At 49.2% G+C, this 13,465-nt stretch overlaps 1 protein-coding gene across 2 annotated transcripts in view; it reads left to right on the plus strand.

The window, feature by feature from the left end:
• The first annotated feature begins 5,069 nt into the window (after positions 1–5,069).
• The window catches only part of UBASH3B (ubiquitin associated and SH3 domain containing B), a 168,318-nt gene continuing 159,922 nt past the window's right edge, over positions 5,070–13,465 (plus strand). For both annotated transcript variants that reach the window (XM_017523573.2, XM_017523572.2), the window contains exon 1: positions 5,070–6,098. In XM_017523573.2, coding sequence (XP_017379062.1) covers positions 6,047–6,098 — 52 coding nt within the window. In that variant the 5' untranslated portion in view covers positions 5,070–6,046. The remainder of the gene's footprint in view (positions 6,099–13,465) is intronic.

Consider the following 13,465-nt stretch of genomic DNA (forward strand, 5'->3'; position numbering starts at 1 on the left):
CAAAACCTCATCTCTACCATTGCAACTTCCATCTCCTGGGTTCAAGCAATTCTTCTGCCTCAGTTTCCCAAGTAGCTGGGACTATAGGCATGCACCACCATGCCCAGCTAATTTTTATATTTTAGAAGAGATAGGGTTTCACCATGTTGGCCAGGCTGGTCTCGAACTCCTGACCTCAGGTGATCTGCCCGCTCCAGCCTCCCAAAATGCTGGGATTACAGGCATGAGCCACCATACCCAGTCTATTATTATTATTTTTAATAGAGATAGGGTCTCATTACATTGCCCTGGCTACCAAAAAAAAAAAAAGAAGAAGCTGGGCATGGTGGCACACACCTATAGTTCCAGTTACTTGAGGTTGAGGTGGGAGGATGGTTTGAGCCCAGGTTGAGACTGCAGTTAGCTGTGATTGCACCACTGCACTCCAGTTTGGGTGACAGAGGGAGACCCTGTCTCAAACAACAACAACAACAAAGCAAAACAAACAAAACAAGAAAGGAAAGGAAAAAAAGCTTTAAAAAATTAGATCTTGGTGCTGGGCGCGGTGGCTCATGCCTGTAATCCCAGCACTTTGAAAGTCTGAGGCGGGCGGATCACAAGGTCAGGAGTTCAAGAACAGCCTGGCCAACATAGTGAAACCCCATCTCTACTAAATGTACAAAAAATTAGCTGGGCATGGTGGCATGCACCTGTAATCCCAGCTGCTTGGGAGGCTAAGGCAGGAGAATTGCTTGAACCCGAGAGGTGGAGGTTGCAGTGACCTGAGATCATGCCACTGCATTCCAGCCTGGGCTATAAAGCAAGACTCAGCCTCAAAAAAAAAAAAAAAAAAATTAGATCTTGGCTGGGCCCTGTGGTTTACGCCTGTAATCCCAGCACTTTGGGAGGCTGGGGTGGGCAGATCATTTGAGGTCGGGAGTTTGAGACCAGATTGCCTAACATAGTGAAACCCCATCTCTACTAAAAATGCAAAAATTAGCTGGGTGTGGCGGCACATGCCCGTAATCCCAGCTACTCAGGAGGCTGAGGCAGGAGAATCACTTGAACACAGGAGGCAGAGATTGCAACGAGCTGAGATGGCGCCACTGCACTCCAGCCTGGGCAACAAGGAGAGACTCCATCTCAAAAAACAAACAAACAAAACCAAAACCCAAAAACCTCCCAACATAAAGCTGATAGACTTTTAATAAAAGAAAAGAAGATGCCATACTACCCACTTAATCCTCAGCTTGGTGACCCCAACACCTGCCCCTCAAAGTTCCTGAGTATCCCTTGGCGAAGTCCTAGAGATCCCCAGGCTAAGTAACCCCCTCATTTGGCATGCAAGGAAGTTGAGTCACAGAGAGGAGCAGCACATGGTTTCCAAATCTTCTGACTGTGAAGGATTCTCTTGAAGTTGAGGGGATAAGTCATTCCCAGCAGTTCCAAAGATGCCTTCGTTTGCCAAGGCAACACCCCAGCCTCAGCCCTCAAGATTGGAAATACTGGTAGAGGATCTCACTTTGTCACCCAGGCTGGAGTGCAGTGGCACCATCTCTGCTTGGCTCACTGCAGCTTTCCTGGGTTCAAGAGATTCTCCTGCCTCAGCTGTCTGAGGGGCTGGGATTACAGTTGTATGCCACCATACCTGGCTAATTTTTTTTTATTTTTAATAGAGATGAGGTTTCACCATGTTGGTCAGGCTGGTCTTGAACTCCTGACCTCAGGTGATCCACCCACCTCAGCCTCCCGAAGTGCTGGGATTACAGGCGTGAGCCACCATGCCCAGCCTGACCTCCCAAGTTTGAGCAATCCTTCTGCCTCAGTCCCCCAAGCAGCTGGGACTATAGGTGCACACCACCAGGCCAGGCTAATTTTTATATTTATGATAAAGATGGGGTTCACCATTTTGCCCAGGTTGGTCTGAAACTCCTGAGCTCAAACAATCTGCCCACCTGCCTTGGCCCTCAAAGTGCTAGGATTACAGACCTACTATATGTTCTTAAGGTTATCACTCAGCCCTTCCTCAAGGACGGAGAGAAGGAGAAGGAAAAGACACAGGACAGGCTTCAGAAATAATGAGTGCAGTCAACCAGGCCCATCCTCCGGCCATCTGAGAGGATGTACCAATAGCGAAATTGTGGCAGGGCCAATGTGGGAGTGTTAAACATGCTCGCATGAACAAAGAGAGCTTTGTGGTCCAGGGTGGATTCTGACATGACCGGACACGTGGACATGACAACTTGCTTTCCCTTTTGAGGGAGCTACTTCATGCTGATGTGTCAGCTCTGCCCCTTTGCAAGACTCCTACTCCCATTTCACCTCTCTTGACCACTGTAAGATGTACTGTCAGATGAATGTCACTCCTCTCTCTTTGTAATAAAACAATGTAGACATTTATGAAGTTACTTCTAGGTTTTTAATGTCAATACAATTAAAGCACGGTGCATCTTAATTGCCAGCCCCCCAACCCAGTGCAGAACAAACGGTAGCAGTCCTAAATAAAACAGAGGTTGGCCAGGCATGGTGGCGCGTGCCTGTAGTCACAGCTATTTGGGAGGCTGAGGTGGGAGGATTGCTTGAGCCCAGGAGTTCTGGGCTGTAGTGCGCTATGCCGATTGGGTGTCTGGACTAAGTTTGGCATCAGTATGGTGACCTCCCGGGAGCTGGGGATCACCAGATTGCCTAAAGAGGGGTCAACCGACCCAGGTCTGAAACGGAGAAGGTCAAAACTCCCATGCTGATCAGTAATGGGATTATGCCTGTGAATAGCCACTGCAGCAGTCCAGCCTGGGCAACATAGTGAGATCCCATCTCTTAAAAAAATAAACGAAACGAAACAAAACAGGGGTTGGCACTGAACTGAAGACAGGTGAGGAAGCCAGGCTGGGATTTCCATAAAAGTGCCCCAGACAAAAACGGTTTACATCTAAGGTGCCGAGTTTTCCATAGTGCTTTTTCCAGACTACCTAAAACAATTTTTATATCCATCATTTCCTGTATCTTACAGTTTGCCTAGAAGCAGGGAGAAACACAATTAATTCAATTTTTCTGGAGAAATAGAGATCCAGCAATTCTGTGTCAAGGGGCATAGGTGGAGTCAAAAAATTATCTGAAAGGCTGGTATCCACTTGTCATGATAACAATGGTGGTAAGTAGCTGTTTGGCCAAATGTTAAGAGTTCAAATCTTGGCTCTGCCATTTACTAGCCATGTGACTTTGGATAAGATGCTTGAACTCTGTCTCAGCACCTTCATTTGTAAAGTAGTTCCTAGTTCACAGTCTCCTCAAGGAATTGTATGAGTCACATGTGTGAGAAGCAAAGAACAACACCAGCCTATAGTAAGTACTCAACAAATGTGAGTTATTTTTATATAGTGCTTTATGGTTTACAAAGTGCTTTCACCTCCCAAGGTCAAAGTGATCCTTTTCACGTACATTATTATATCTCAAGAACCAGATCACTTGACTTTTAACCCAGTCATTTGCAAAAAAATTCAGAATATTGGGTAAAATGCAGCATGCTTTACTGAACACATCCAAGGAGGCTAATACTAGGTATTGGTGTTTCCAGCCCAGTCCTGTCTTTTTGCTCCATCCCCAGAAGAGCATTCTGCAAGGTCCCCAGGAAGCTCTGGAAGAAGCTCCTACCCAGGAAGCATTAATTTTCCCTCATCCTTTATATAGCAAGAGGCAGAATTAATGCACATTGTTACTTAAGCTCCAGCTGTCTTATCTCCCTGCTTCCAAACACCACTGACTACTCTTTAGAAAACCAATTCCGGGCTCAGGGAGTTACGCTCTATCATTTCCCCTGCTATAAACTTTAGATGCCTTATAAAGCAACCACAAAAAGCCACTCCATGGGTGCTGGTCACCCTCCCTCCCCCATACTCCAACCATGGACAGGCCCGGGACTGACATTTCTGGAAAACGCAGGGTGTGCAAGGTTAGGTTACCACGGTCCATACAAATGAGGAAATAAGGCTGTAGAAAGAAGAAGTAACTTGCCTAAGGCACCACAATGGACACAAGTGCTCTAGCTACAGCGCTTGGCAGCTCTATAATCTTCCCCAACCTCTCTGAGCTGAGTTTTCTCATCTGTAAAACTGGGATAATGATTAAACACACCCCTAGGGTCAGTGTAAAAATTCAGTGAGTTAATTCACTTATTATGATTAGCACAATGACTGGCACATACGAGAGCCCAATAAATACTAGGTTTTATTATTATTATTACCAAAAAAGACTATCAGTTAGGGTTTACTCATTGCCTCTTTCATTATAGCAAGTTGGGACCCTTGTCCTTGACGGAAGACGGTGATTTTGTTTCCAAGTGAAAGAGTGTTAACATCCCCCCGCCAAATTCACCAGGTGGAGAATGGGGCATCAATATGGTTATGGCTTCTACCTTCTTTGCGGTGGGAGTAGTTTTGTCCAACCTATGATACAATTCACGTATTATTATGCAGTGGTGATTTAGTCCTTCTTCGAATCCTTTTATTGACAGGATATCCACTCCCTCAAGAAATAAGCCCATTCCTTTTGAACACCTCTTATAATTAGAAAGCGTCTTTTCTCTCTCTCTCTCTCTCTCTTTTTTTTTTTTTTTTTTTTTTTTTTTTTTTTTTTTTTTTTTTTTTTTTTTTGACACGGAGTCTCGCCCTGTGGCCCAGGCTGGAGTGCAATGGCATGCTCTGGGCTCACTACAGCCTCCACCTCCCGGGTTCAAGCCATTCTGCCTCAGCCTCCCGAATAGCTGGGATTACAGGCATACGCCACCACACCTGGCTAATTTTTGTATCTTTAGTAGAGACAGGGTTTCACCATGTTAGCCAGGCTAGTCTCGAAGTCCTAATTTCGTGATCCACCCGCCTCAGCCTCCCAAAGTTCTGGGATTACAGGCATGAGCCACCGAGCCTGGTCAGGGAGTATCATTTCTCTGTTCTTTCTCCCTCTACCCTCCTGGCCCTTCCTTCCTCTCCTCCTTCCTCCTTTCTTTTTCCCTTCCCTCTTCTTTCTGTCCTGTACCTCTTTTCCTGTTCCCTTCCAGGTCCTGCCAGCTCTGAGAACTTGAGATGCTGCTCCCCACCCCCTCTGCCCCCCCAAAGGCACTATCCAGTCACTGACCATAGCCTTGGAGAGCACAGTCGGTCTTTAGTGCAGCCGCTTGGCCGGCTGATTAGGAACCCAGCCCCCGATGGTCCTAACAACCCTCTGGGTTTTGCAGGATCTTTGGGAAGCAAAACCTTTTATCTAGGCCTTATGGCTTGGCCTTCTGGTCCATTAGTATCATCCATCAGTTCACCTTATTTCCATTAATAACCGCATCTAGAACCACATGAAACTTGAAATGGGTTGATCTGCTATCTTGAGGCCCAGCTGGGCGGGTGTGCAAGCCAAGGAGAGGGCTGGGCGCCGGGGGTGACTCTTGGGACCTGAAGCATATACTAGCAGCCCACAAGGTTGGGGTCCTCGCCTGCAAGCCAGCGCGGCTACAGCTCCAGCCCGCACGGAGCCTCCTCGGACAGCGCGGCCGCTTTAAGAGAGGGGCGGGGCCCGGGTACAGGCAAGGCAGGGCCAGCCCACAAGGCTTCTTTTCCTTTTTGATCCATTCAAAAATTACTCATTGCAAATTCCCGGACCGCTAGGCGAGGAGAAGGAAGGGGGCGGAGGAGACAGGGCTACTGCAGGCTCAGCGCCGGGGGCAGCCGGGGGCCCGAGTGGCTGAGGCTGGTCCCGCAGCGGCTGCTCGCCGGCGCTCTGGCTCCTGTGGCCTCACCAGGAAGCGTCAGAGTCTCGACTCTGGGGAAGCTCGGAGCGCCGCCTCCGCCGCCGCCGCCGCCTCCCGCTGGCTCTGGGTCCCCGAGCCCCCTCCCCTGGCCCAGCCCGGCTCCCTCCTCCTTCCCGGACGATCCGGCTTGGGCGCCGTCCCTGGTGATGGCTGGCCGCTGAGCCATGGCTCAGTACGGCCACCCCAGTCCGCTCGGCATGGCTGCGAGAGAGGAGCTGTACAGCAAAGTCACCCCCCGGAGGAACCGCCAGCAGCGCCCCGGCACCATCAAGCATGGATCCGCGCTGGACGTGCTCCTCTCCATGGGGTTCCCCAGAGCCCGCGCGTAAGTGGCCGGGCTCGCAGCCCCGGACGACCCCTCCCGCGCGCGCGGCCGGCCCTCGGCTTCGCTCCGGCTCGCCTCCCAGCGCCTGCCGGACGGGCGGCGCGCTCCCCGCTGCTCGCGACCTGTTGGGGGCAGGATGGGCGCGCTGGCAGCCCGGGATTCGGCTCTGGGCGGGGGTGCCGGGGAAGACGCGGCGCGGGGGCGCTGGGCAGGGGCTTGCCTTGGGATGCCTAAAGCTGGGAGACGAGGGCCCGGGGTTCGAGCCCCGGGTACAGTGCCCGGCGTCCGGCCCCCGCGGGTGGAGCTCAGCGTTTCTTTAGCGCGCTCCCCTAGGTCTCCAGCGCCGAGCGCCTGGGTAGGCGGGGCCCCGCGTAAGACTCCGGCATCCTCTCCGGCCGGAATACTGGGCTGCGCTGGGATCCTCTCGTGTCTGGGAAAGGGCGAGAGACTGCGGGACAGGGAGGCCGGCGCCCCCGTTGCAGCGGCTTCCAGCTCCGGATGTCGCTCTCAGGCTCGGTCTCCCCCTGGAGTAGGAGGAGCGGGAGCGTGGGTGTTGCTGCGTGTTCATTGATGGGGAGGATGGAATGAGAAAGAGAAGCGATCCCTCCAGGGGACCTGGGTTCTCGTCAGTGGTGACGGCAGCTCAGAAATCTGTGGGTGCCTGAGAGTAAGGAGGGGAAGCTGTTCTTCTTCATCCTTCCTCTAGGAGAGTGGGATAGGGGAGGGCAAGGAGAGCGCAGGTTGCTGCCCCTGGAGCCTGCTGGGGAGAGGCCTGGTTGCCAGCATAGGGCAGCGGTGGCCGGAGTCGTCTTAGGCTGGTTGGCTCAAGTGTCAGGGGCTGGAACTCTGACTAAGAGGAATCCAAGGCCCAGTGGCCAGGCCCTTCTCCCCTGGTTAATCCCTGGCGTGCAGATTTCTTCCGTGGGGACACAAGGCCTGGGTTCCGGTTGAGGCGCAGCTTCCTTGCATCTTTGAATTACATCACCTGTACAGGAGAGTTGGACAAACTTTATCAGTAAGGTCCAAGTAAACGAAAGTCCTTTTTATTTTTAATTTTTTCCCCCTCACATTTTTTTTTCAGGTAATAACTTTATTTATTTATTTTTTGAGACATAGCCTCGCTTTGTCGCCCAGGCTGGAGTGCATTGTGCATCTCACTGTAACCTCCGCCTCCCAGGTTTAAGCGATTCTCCCCCACCTTAGCCGCCTGAGTAGCTGGGACCACAGGCATGTGCCACCACGCCCAGCTAATTTTTGTATTTTTAGTAGAGACAAGGTTTTGACGCGTTGGCCAGGCTGGTCTCCAACTCCTGACCTCAGGTGTTCGCCAACTTGGCCTCCCAAAGTACAGGGATTACAGGCAATAACTGTAGGTCCCCCTTCCCTTATCCCTGGGCAAACGTTGTTTATTCTTTACTAACTTGGTTTTGATTTCTTAATCAAAGTAGACCCTTGAATTTATTATTCTCCAGACTACTGGGACACTTTGGAGTGGCCTTAGAAGGCCCCAAAATGGACTGATGGTTTCTGCCTTCCACTCACGACTTACTAATACCAGGGCTCCAGTTCCTAATACCAGAATTACAGGGAGAAAATGTGGATTCTGCAGGGGTGAGTCAGGTGTGGACGCTTCAAGTGAGGTCGTCAGTATGGATGAACAATGTGCACAGCTCTCCTTAAAAACTGGAGGTGGGGCTGGGTGCAGTGGCCCACGCCTGTAACCCTAGCACTTTGGGAGGCGGAGGCAGCTGGAATACTTGAGGCCAGAAGTTTGAAACCAGACTGGCTAACATGGTGAAACCCCGTCTTTACTAAAAACACAAAAATTAGCTGGGTGTGGTGGCACATGCCTGTAATTCCAGATTCTTGGGAGGCTGAGATGAGAAGAGCCCTGTAGGTGGAGGTTGCAATGAGCCAAGATCACCTTGTTGCACTCTAGCCTGGGTAACAGAGTGAGACTGTCTAAAACAAACAAACAAACAAACAAACAAAAAACAAAAAAAATGAAAAACTGGAGGTGGGAGTGGGGAAATCAGCTGGGGAATGCTGCAGAATTAGCATAGTCTCAGGCTACTGCCTTTTCTGAAATGAGGCCACCACTAAAAACCTAAATTGCTTAATTAAGAGAAGAAATACTTAACTGAACTCCTCAGACAGTCATCTCTGAGATTCAAATCAGCTTGAAGGGGACAACTTTTGTCCTGCATTGAGTCCAGGAGGTCTTGCCATGTCCTGACAGATTAGCATAAGTGCCTAATTTTGGCTTGCGCAACCCCTGAGATCTCCTAATAGCTAGCATGTATTGAATACTTACTCTATACTGTTCTAAATACTTATATCTTTGTTACCCATTTTATCCTCCTAGTAACTCAATGAAGAAGGTACTACATGCCCATTTTGTGAACTGGGCAACTGAGGTTTAGAAAGGCTACACACCTTGCTTAAGGTCACAGCAGTAAGCAGTGAAGCTGGGATTCAAACCCCAGGTATTGTATCTGCACAGGGCAGGCCTCACACCACCTAGGGCCAGGATAGAAATAATGCAATGTGGGTAAAATGCTTAGAACAGTTCCTGGCACTTAGTGAGCAATCGTGAAGTGTTAGTTACTTTATTAGCTTCCTATGGCTGCTGTAATAAATGGCCACAAACTGAATGGCGTAGAACAGCAGAAATTTATTCTCACAATTGTAGAGACCAGGAGTTGAAAATCAGTATCACTGGGTTGAAATTGAGGTGTCAGCAGGGCTGCGGTCCTTCTGGAATCTCTAGGGCAATCCAGTCCCTGCCTCTCCTAGCTTCTGGTGGGGACTGGCATTCTTTGGCTTGTGGCTGCATGAGTCCAATCACTGCCTTTGTGGTCAAATTGTCTTTGTTTTCTGTGTCGAGTCTCCCTTGGCATGTCTCTTATGAGGATACATGTGGTTGTACTTAAGTCCCACTTGGATAATCCAGCATAATCTCCCCATCTCAAGATCATTACCTGCAAAGTCCTTTTTTTTAAAAAAAAAATAAGGCAGCATTCACAGCTTCTAGGGATTAGGATGTGGGTGTCTTTTGGGGGGTCATTATCCTATGACAGCTACCATTATATTACTACTGGCACTGCGCCTCTTTACCAAAGATGTAACAAGAGTGGGCCTGGAGAGAGGGAGGCTGGGTTTGCTGCTCTTTTTCTTAAATTCTCTGCCTGGAAGGGAGTGAAGCTCTTGGAGGTCACCTATGTAGTCAGACTCCCCCCACCCCTAGGTTTGCTTCCCTCCTCCGCTTCAACCCAGAAAGGCTGATGCAGTTGGCCTTCCTTCTAATAACTTAGACCAGTATGAAAAGGGGCCATCGGAGAGCAGGCATTTAACTTCATTTTGAAGAGGTGAGAAGAAAGAGCAAGGGTGTCAGGCTTAGCTCATCAGAAGCTTGTCTCTTGAGCTTTATGCCTGGAGGGCGGAGCATAATGAAAATCCAAAGCCTGGAAGAGCAGTTATGGTCTCCTGGGTCCAGAAGACTTGGATATGATGCTTTAAGAAGGGGTGAGATGGTTGTTTCAAACCTGGCCCTTTTGACAGAGTGACAGTAGAGTGACAGGGCTGAAAGCTCTAGTTTCCTCTGTGGGTGAAACTGGGTCTGGTATTGTTTGGCAGCAAGAGGGGGCATTCCGGCCAGACTCTTGGTAGGCTGGCAGAGAGAGTTGAGGCCAGCAAGGCCTGGCCCGATCCAGCCGGTGCTGTGCCATGGTCTTGCAAAAGTCATTTAGTCCCCTTGGGGCAATGCTAGTGCCCTCTGAGGGGAACACCATTAATGAATGCACGCTTGTTAAGTGCTTGACAGAGCTAAGAGGACCAGAGGGTTGCAGGGCTGGCTCAAGCAGGGTGACCTCAGGGTGTGCTCTCTCCAGCTCTTTACTCCCTGGAGCTGGGCTAGGTTTTTTCCATCCTAATATATGAATTTCATTCCAACTTAGACACCGCTATAGAAGAATATGCCACGCCAGGCGCGGTGGCTCACACCTGTAATCCCAGCACTTTGGGAGGCCGAGGAGGGTGGATCACGAGGTCAACAGATCGAGACCATCCTGGTCAACATGGTGAAACCCCGTCTCTACTAAAACTACAAAAAATTAACTGGGCATGGTGGCACGTGCCTGTAATCCCAGCTACTCAGGAGGCTGAGGCAGGAGAATTGCCTGAACACAGGAGGCGGAGGTTGTGGTGAGCCGAGATCGCGCCATTGCACTCCAGCCTGGGTAACAAGAGCGAAACTCCGTCTAAAAAAAAAAAAAAAAAAAAAAAAAGAATTTGCCAGATGGAGAAGTCTGAGAAGTGGCGATTTCATGGTATGTGTGTGTGTGTGTATGTGTGCGCACGTGTGCAAATCCAAGTTAAGGAGGTGTTAGGGAGGCATCAGGAAGGAAACCTTTCAAAGGGCCAAAATGGCCAATTGCTTCCTTTTTTCTTTGCCCACTAGTACTTCCCTGTTTTAAGAGTTCTAAAAATAAGGGTCCAGCTTCCGTGATTGAGGCTAGTGAGGTTGGTTGGAGGGAAAAGAAAGAATGTGTTGGGGGCAAAGATCTGAGGAAGAGGAGGCCTCAGGGGCCAGGAGAGGGTCTGAGCCTGACACCGGAAAAGACGGGACGGGACTCAGATCTGAGCCATCTCTTTGCACAGCTGGACCTGATGTCACAGCACTAACACCCCCCTGCTGACCTCTGGTTTCTGGGGAGACAGGCTCTTAGCTCTTCTGTAGCTTGGGGCTGACGCTGGGCCTTGGAGCTAGTCACTGAATGATTGAATTAGAGGAGTCCTTACTGATACAACCCTGACCGTTTTTTAATTTTTATTTTTTGAAGCCGCCAGTGGCTGGAACTTTGTCTACAGCAAATGGCTGTCTAATGTTTCCTAATGACTGAGAGATAATAGTCTTGGGAAAGACGCTGTAGCAGGGGTCAAAGGTCCCAAGGTCTTGTCTAGTTACTGAGTGACACCTGCACTTTTTAGGTTTTCTATTTAACCTCTTTTCCTTAATAGCTTTACCAGCTTCTGTGCATGGCAAGACCTGTCATGTGTCATGGGGCTTTGCAAAGACAAAATGAGATCACGGACAGAAAAGAACTTGGGCAAGTTAAAGATAGGATCAGAACGTAAGATGTGATGATGGCATTATTGTGTTGGATTGGAAGAAGGGAGAGGAGGGGAGATGGTGGCTGAGGCGTCTGGCGAGGATTTACATGTATTATTGGATTGTCCTTTTTTTTTCCTATTGACGATATTTGAACAATGCCAAATTGAAGAGCAAGGCAGGGGCAGAAGGAAAGAGCTGGAATGAGAGCATCTTTGACTTGGCTTGGGACAGCAACTGTGTTAGCTATGCCTCACTGCCCAAAGATAAAAGCAGCTCCAAGCTGGCTGCATGAGGAGTTGAGAAGCCTCGTGTGTAGCCCATGAATTAAAGTATCTGGTTTCCCTGGCTTTCTCCAGCTTACCTGTTGGTTGACATTGGATCCTTTGAGAACACTTGGCCAACCCAACCTCTCTGAAATGTAGCAGGCTCTGGGGTGGGGGCTGCAGCTGCTTTCCCAGACTTGGATAGAAAGAGGAAAAACTGGAACCCACCTAGAGCTGAAGGGGTCTTATACGTGGGCTGGGCAAGGAAGCCTCTAATGTACCTGCTGTGACTGTGCACCCACACAGCACGCCCTTCTATTTGTGTTATTGTACATTGTAAAAATTGCTCTTACGTGCATTAAATACCCCACAGCAGTCTTGTGAGGTAAAGCACACAACGTAGGCTTTGTTTTAAGATGAGACGGAGGCTTAGAGGAGCTCAGGATGTGTTATGGTCTCACAGTTGGTAGGCAGGGACCTTGTTGCCCTAGCAGCCTCAGGCTAAGCTGCAAGTCTTGTGAATTTTCCAGGCTATGCAGAGGTCCTGGTTCAAAAAAAAAAAAAAAAGCCTTGATATGCTTTTTTGTTTTTGTTTTTTTTTTTTTTTGAGACTGAGTTTTGCTCTTGTTGCCCAAGCTGGAGTGCAATGGCACGATCTTGGCTCACTGCAACCTCTGCCTCCCAGGTTAAGTGATTCTCCTGCCTCAGTCTCCCAAGTAGCTGAGATTACAGGCGTGCGCCACCATGCCCAGCTAATTTTGTATTTTTAGTAGAGACAGAGTTTTACCATGTTGGTCAGGCTCGTCTCAAACTCCTGAACTCAAGTGATCTACTCGCCTTGGTCTCCCAAAGTGCTGGGATTACAGGCGTGAGCCACTGTGCCTGGCCGATGTGCTTTTTTAAACAAAAATCTTTCCTGAGTTATGACTTGTGTACAATCAGCTAAACGTATTTAAAGATTGATACATTTTGCCAAAGGTACCTATGTGATCACCTAGTACAGGACACAGCACATTCATTGCCCTTAAATATTTCATTTGTAACCCTTTGCAGTCAGTCCTCTCTCAGCCTCCAACCCCAGCAGCCACCAGTCTCTTTCTTTCACTGTATATTAGTTTGCATTTTCTAGACTGTCATGTAGGTCATACAGTGCATACTCTTGTACTTGGCTTCTTTCCTTCAGCATATTTTTGAGACTCATCCTGCATGTATCAGTAGTTTATCTCTCTTAATTGCTGAGTAGACCTTGAGGTATTTGGATGTGCTAGTAGGGTAATTATAACCCCTTGCACGTAGCTTCTATGAAAATTCCCTCTTATGCCCTAATTTCTTTCTTTCTTTTTTTCTTTCTTTTGAGACAGAGTCTTGCTCTGTTGCCCAGGGTGGCACGGCACGATCTCAGCTTACTGCAAACTCCATCTCCCGGGTTTAAGCAATTCTCCTGCCTCAGCCTCCCGAGTAGCTGGGAATACAGGTGCATGTTGCCATGCCTGGGTAATTTTTTGTATTTTAGTAGAGATGGGGTTTCACCGTGTTGCCCAGGCTGGTTGAGAACTCCTGAGCTCAGGCTCCACCTGCGCCTCCCAAAGTGCTGGGATTACAGGCGTGAGCCACTGCTCCTGGCCTTATGCCCTAATTTCTAATAATACCTTAAGTTTTTAGACTACATTCAAGCTTACCAAGCAGATTCACGCACGTAATCACTATCAAGTCTCAGACATTGATAATGTAATGAGAAAACTGAGGTTTGGAAGATTAAGTGCTACAGAGATTGAAAAATATCCGGCCGGGCGCGGTGGCTCAAGCCTGTAATCCCAGCACTTTGGGAGGCCGAGGCGGGTGGATCACGAGGTCAAGAGATCGAGACCATACTGGTCAACATGGTGAAACCCCGTCTCTACTAAAAATACAAAACATTAGCTGGGCATGGTGACGCATGCCTGTAATCCCAGCTACTAGGGAGGTTGAGGCGGGAGAATTGCCTGAACCCA

Source organism: Cebus imitator, unplaced genomic scaffold, assembly GCF_001604975.1.
Source record: "Cebus imitator isolate Cc_AM_T3 unplaced genomic scaffold, Cebus_imitator-1.0 Scaffold28, whole genome shotgun sequence".
NCBI classification, from domain to species: domain Eukaryota; kingdom Metazoa; phylum Chordata; class Mammalia; order Primates; family Cebidae; genus Cebus; species Cebus imitator.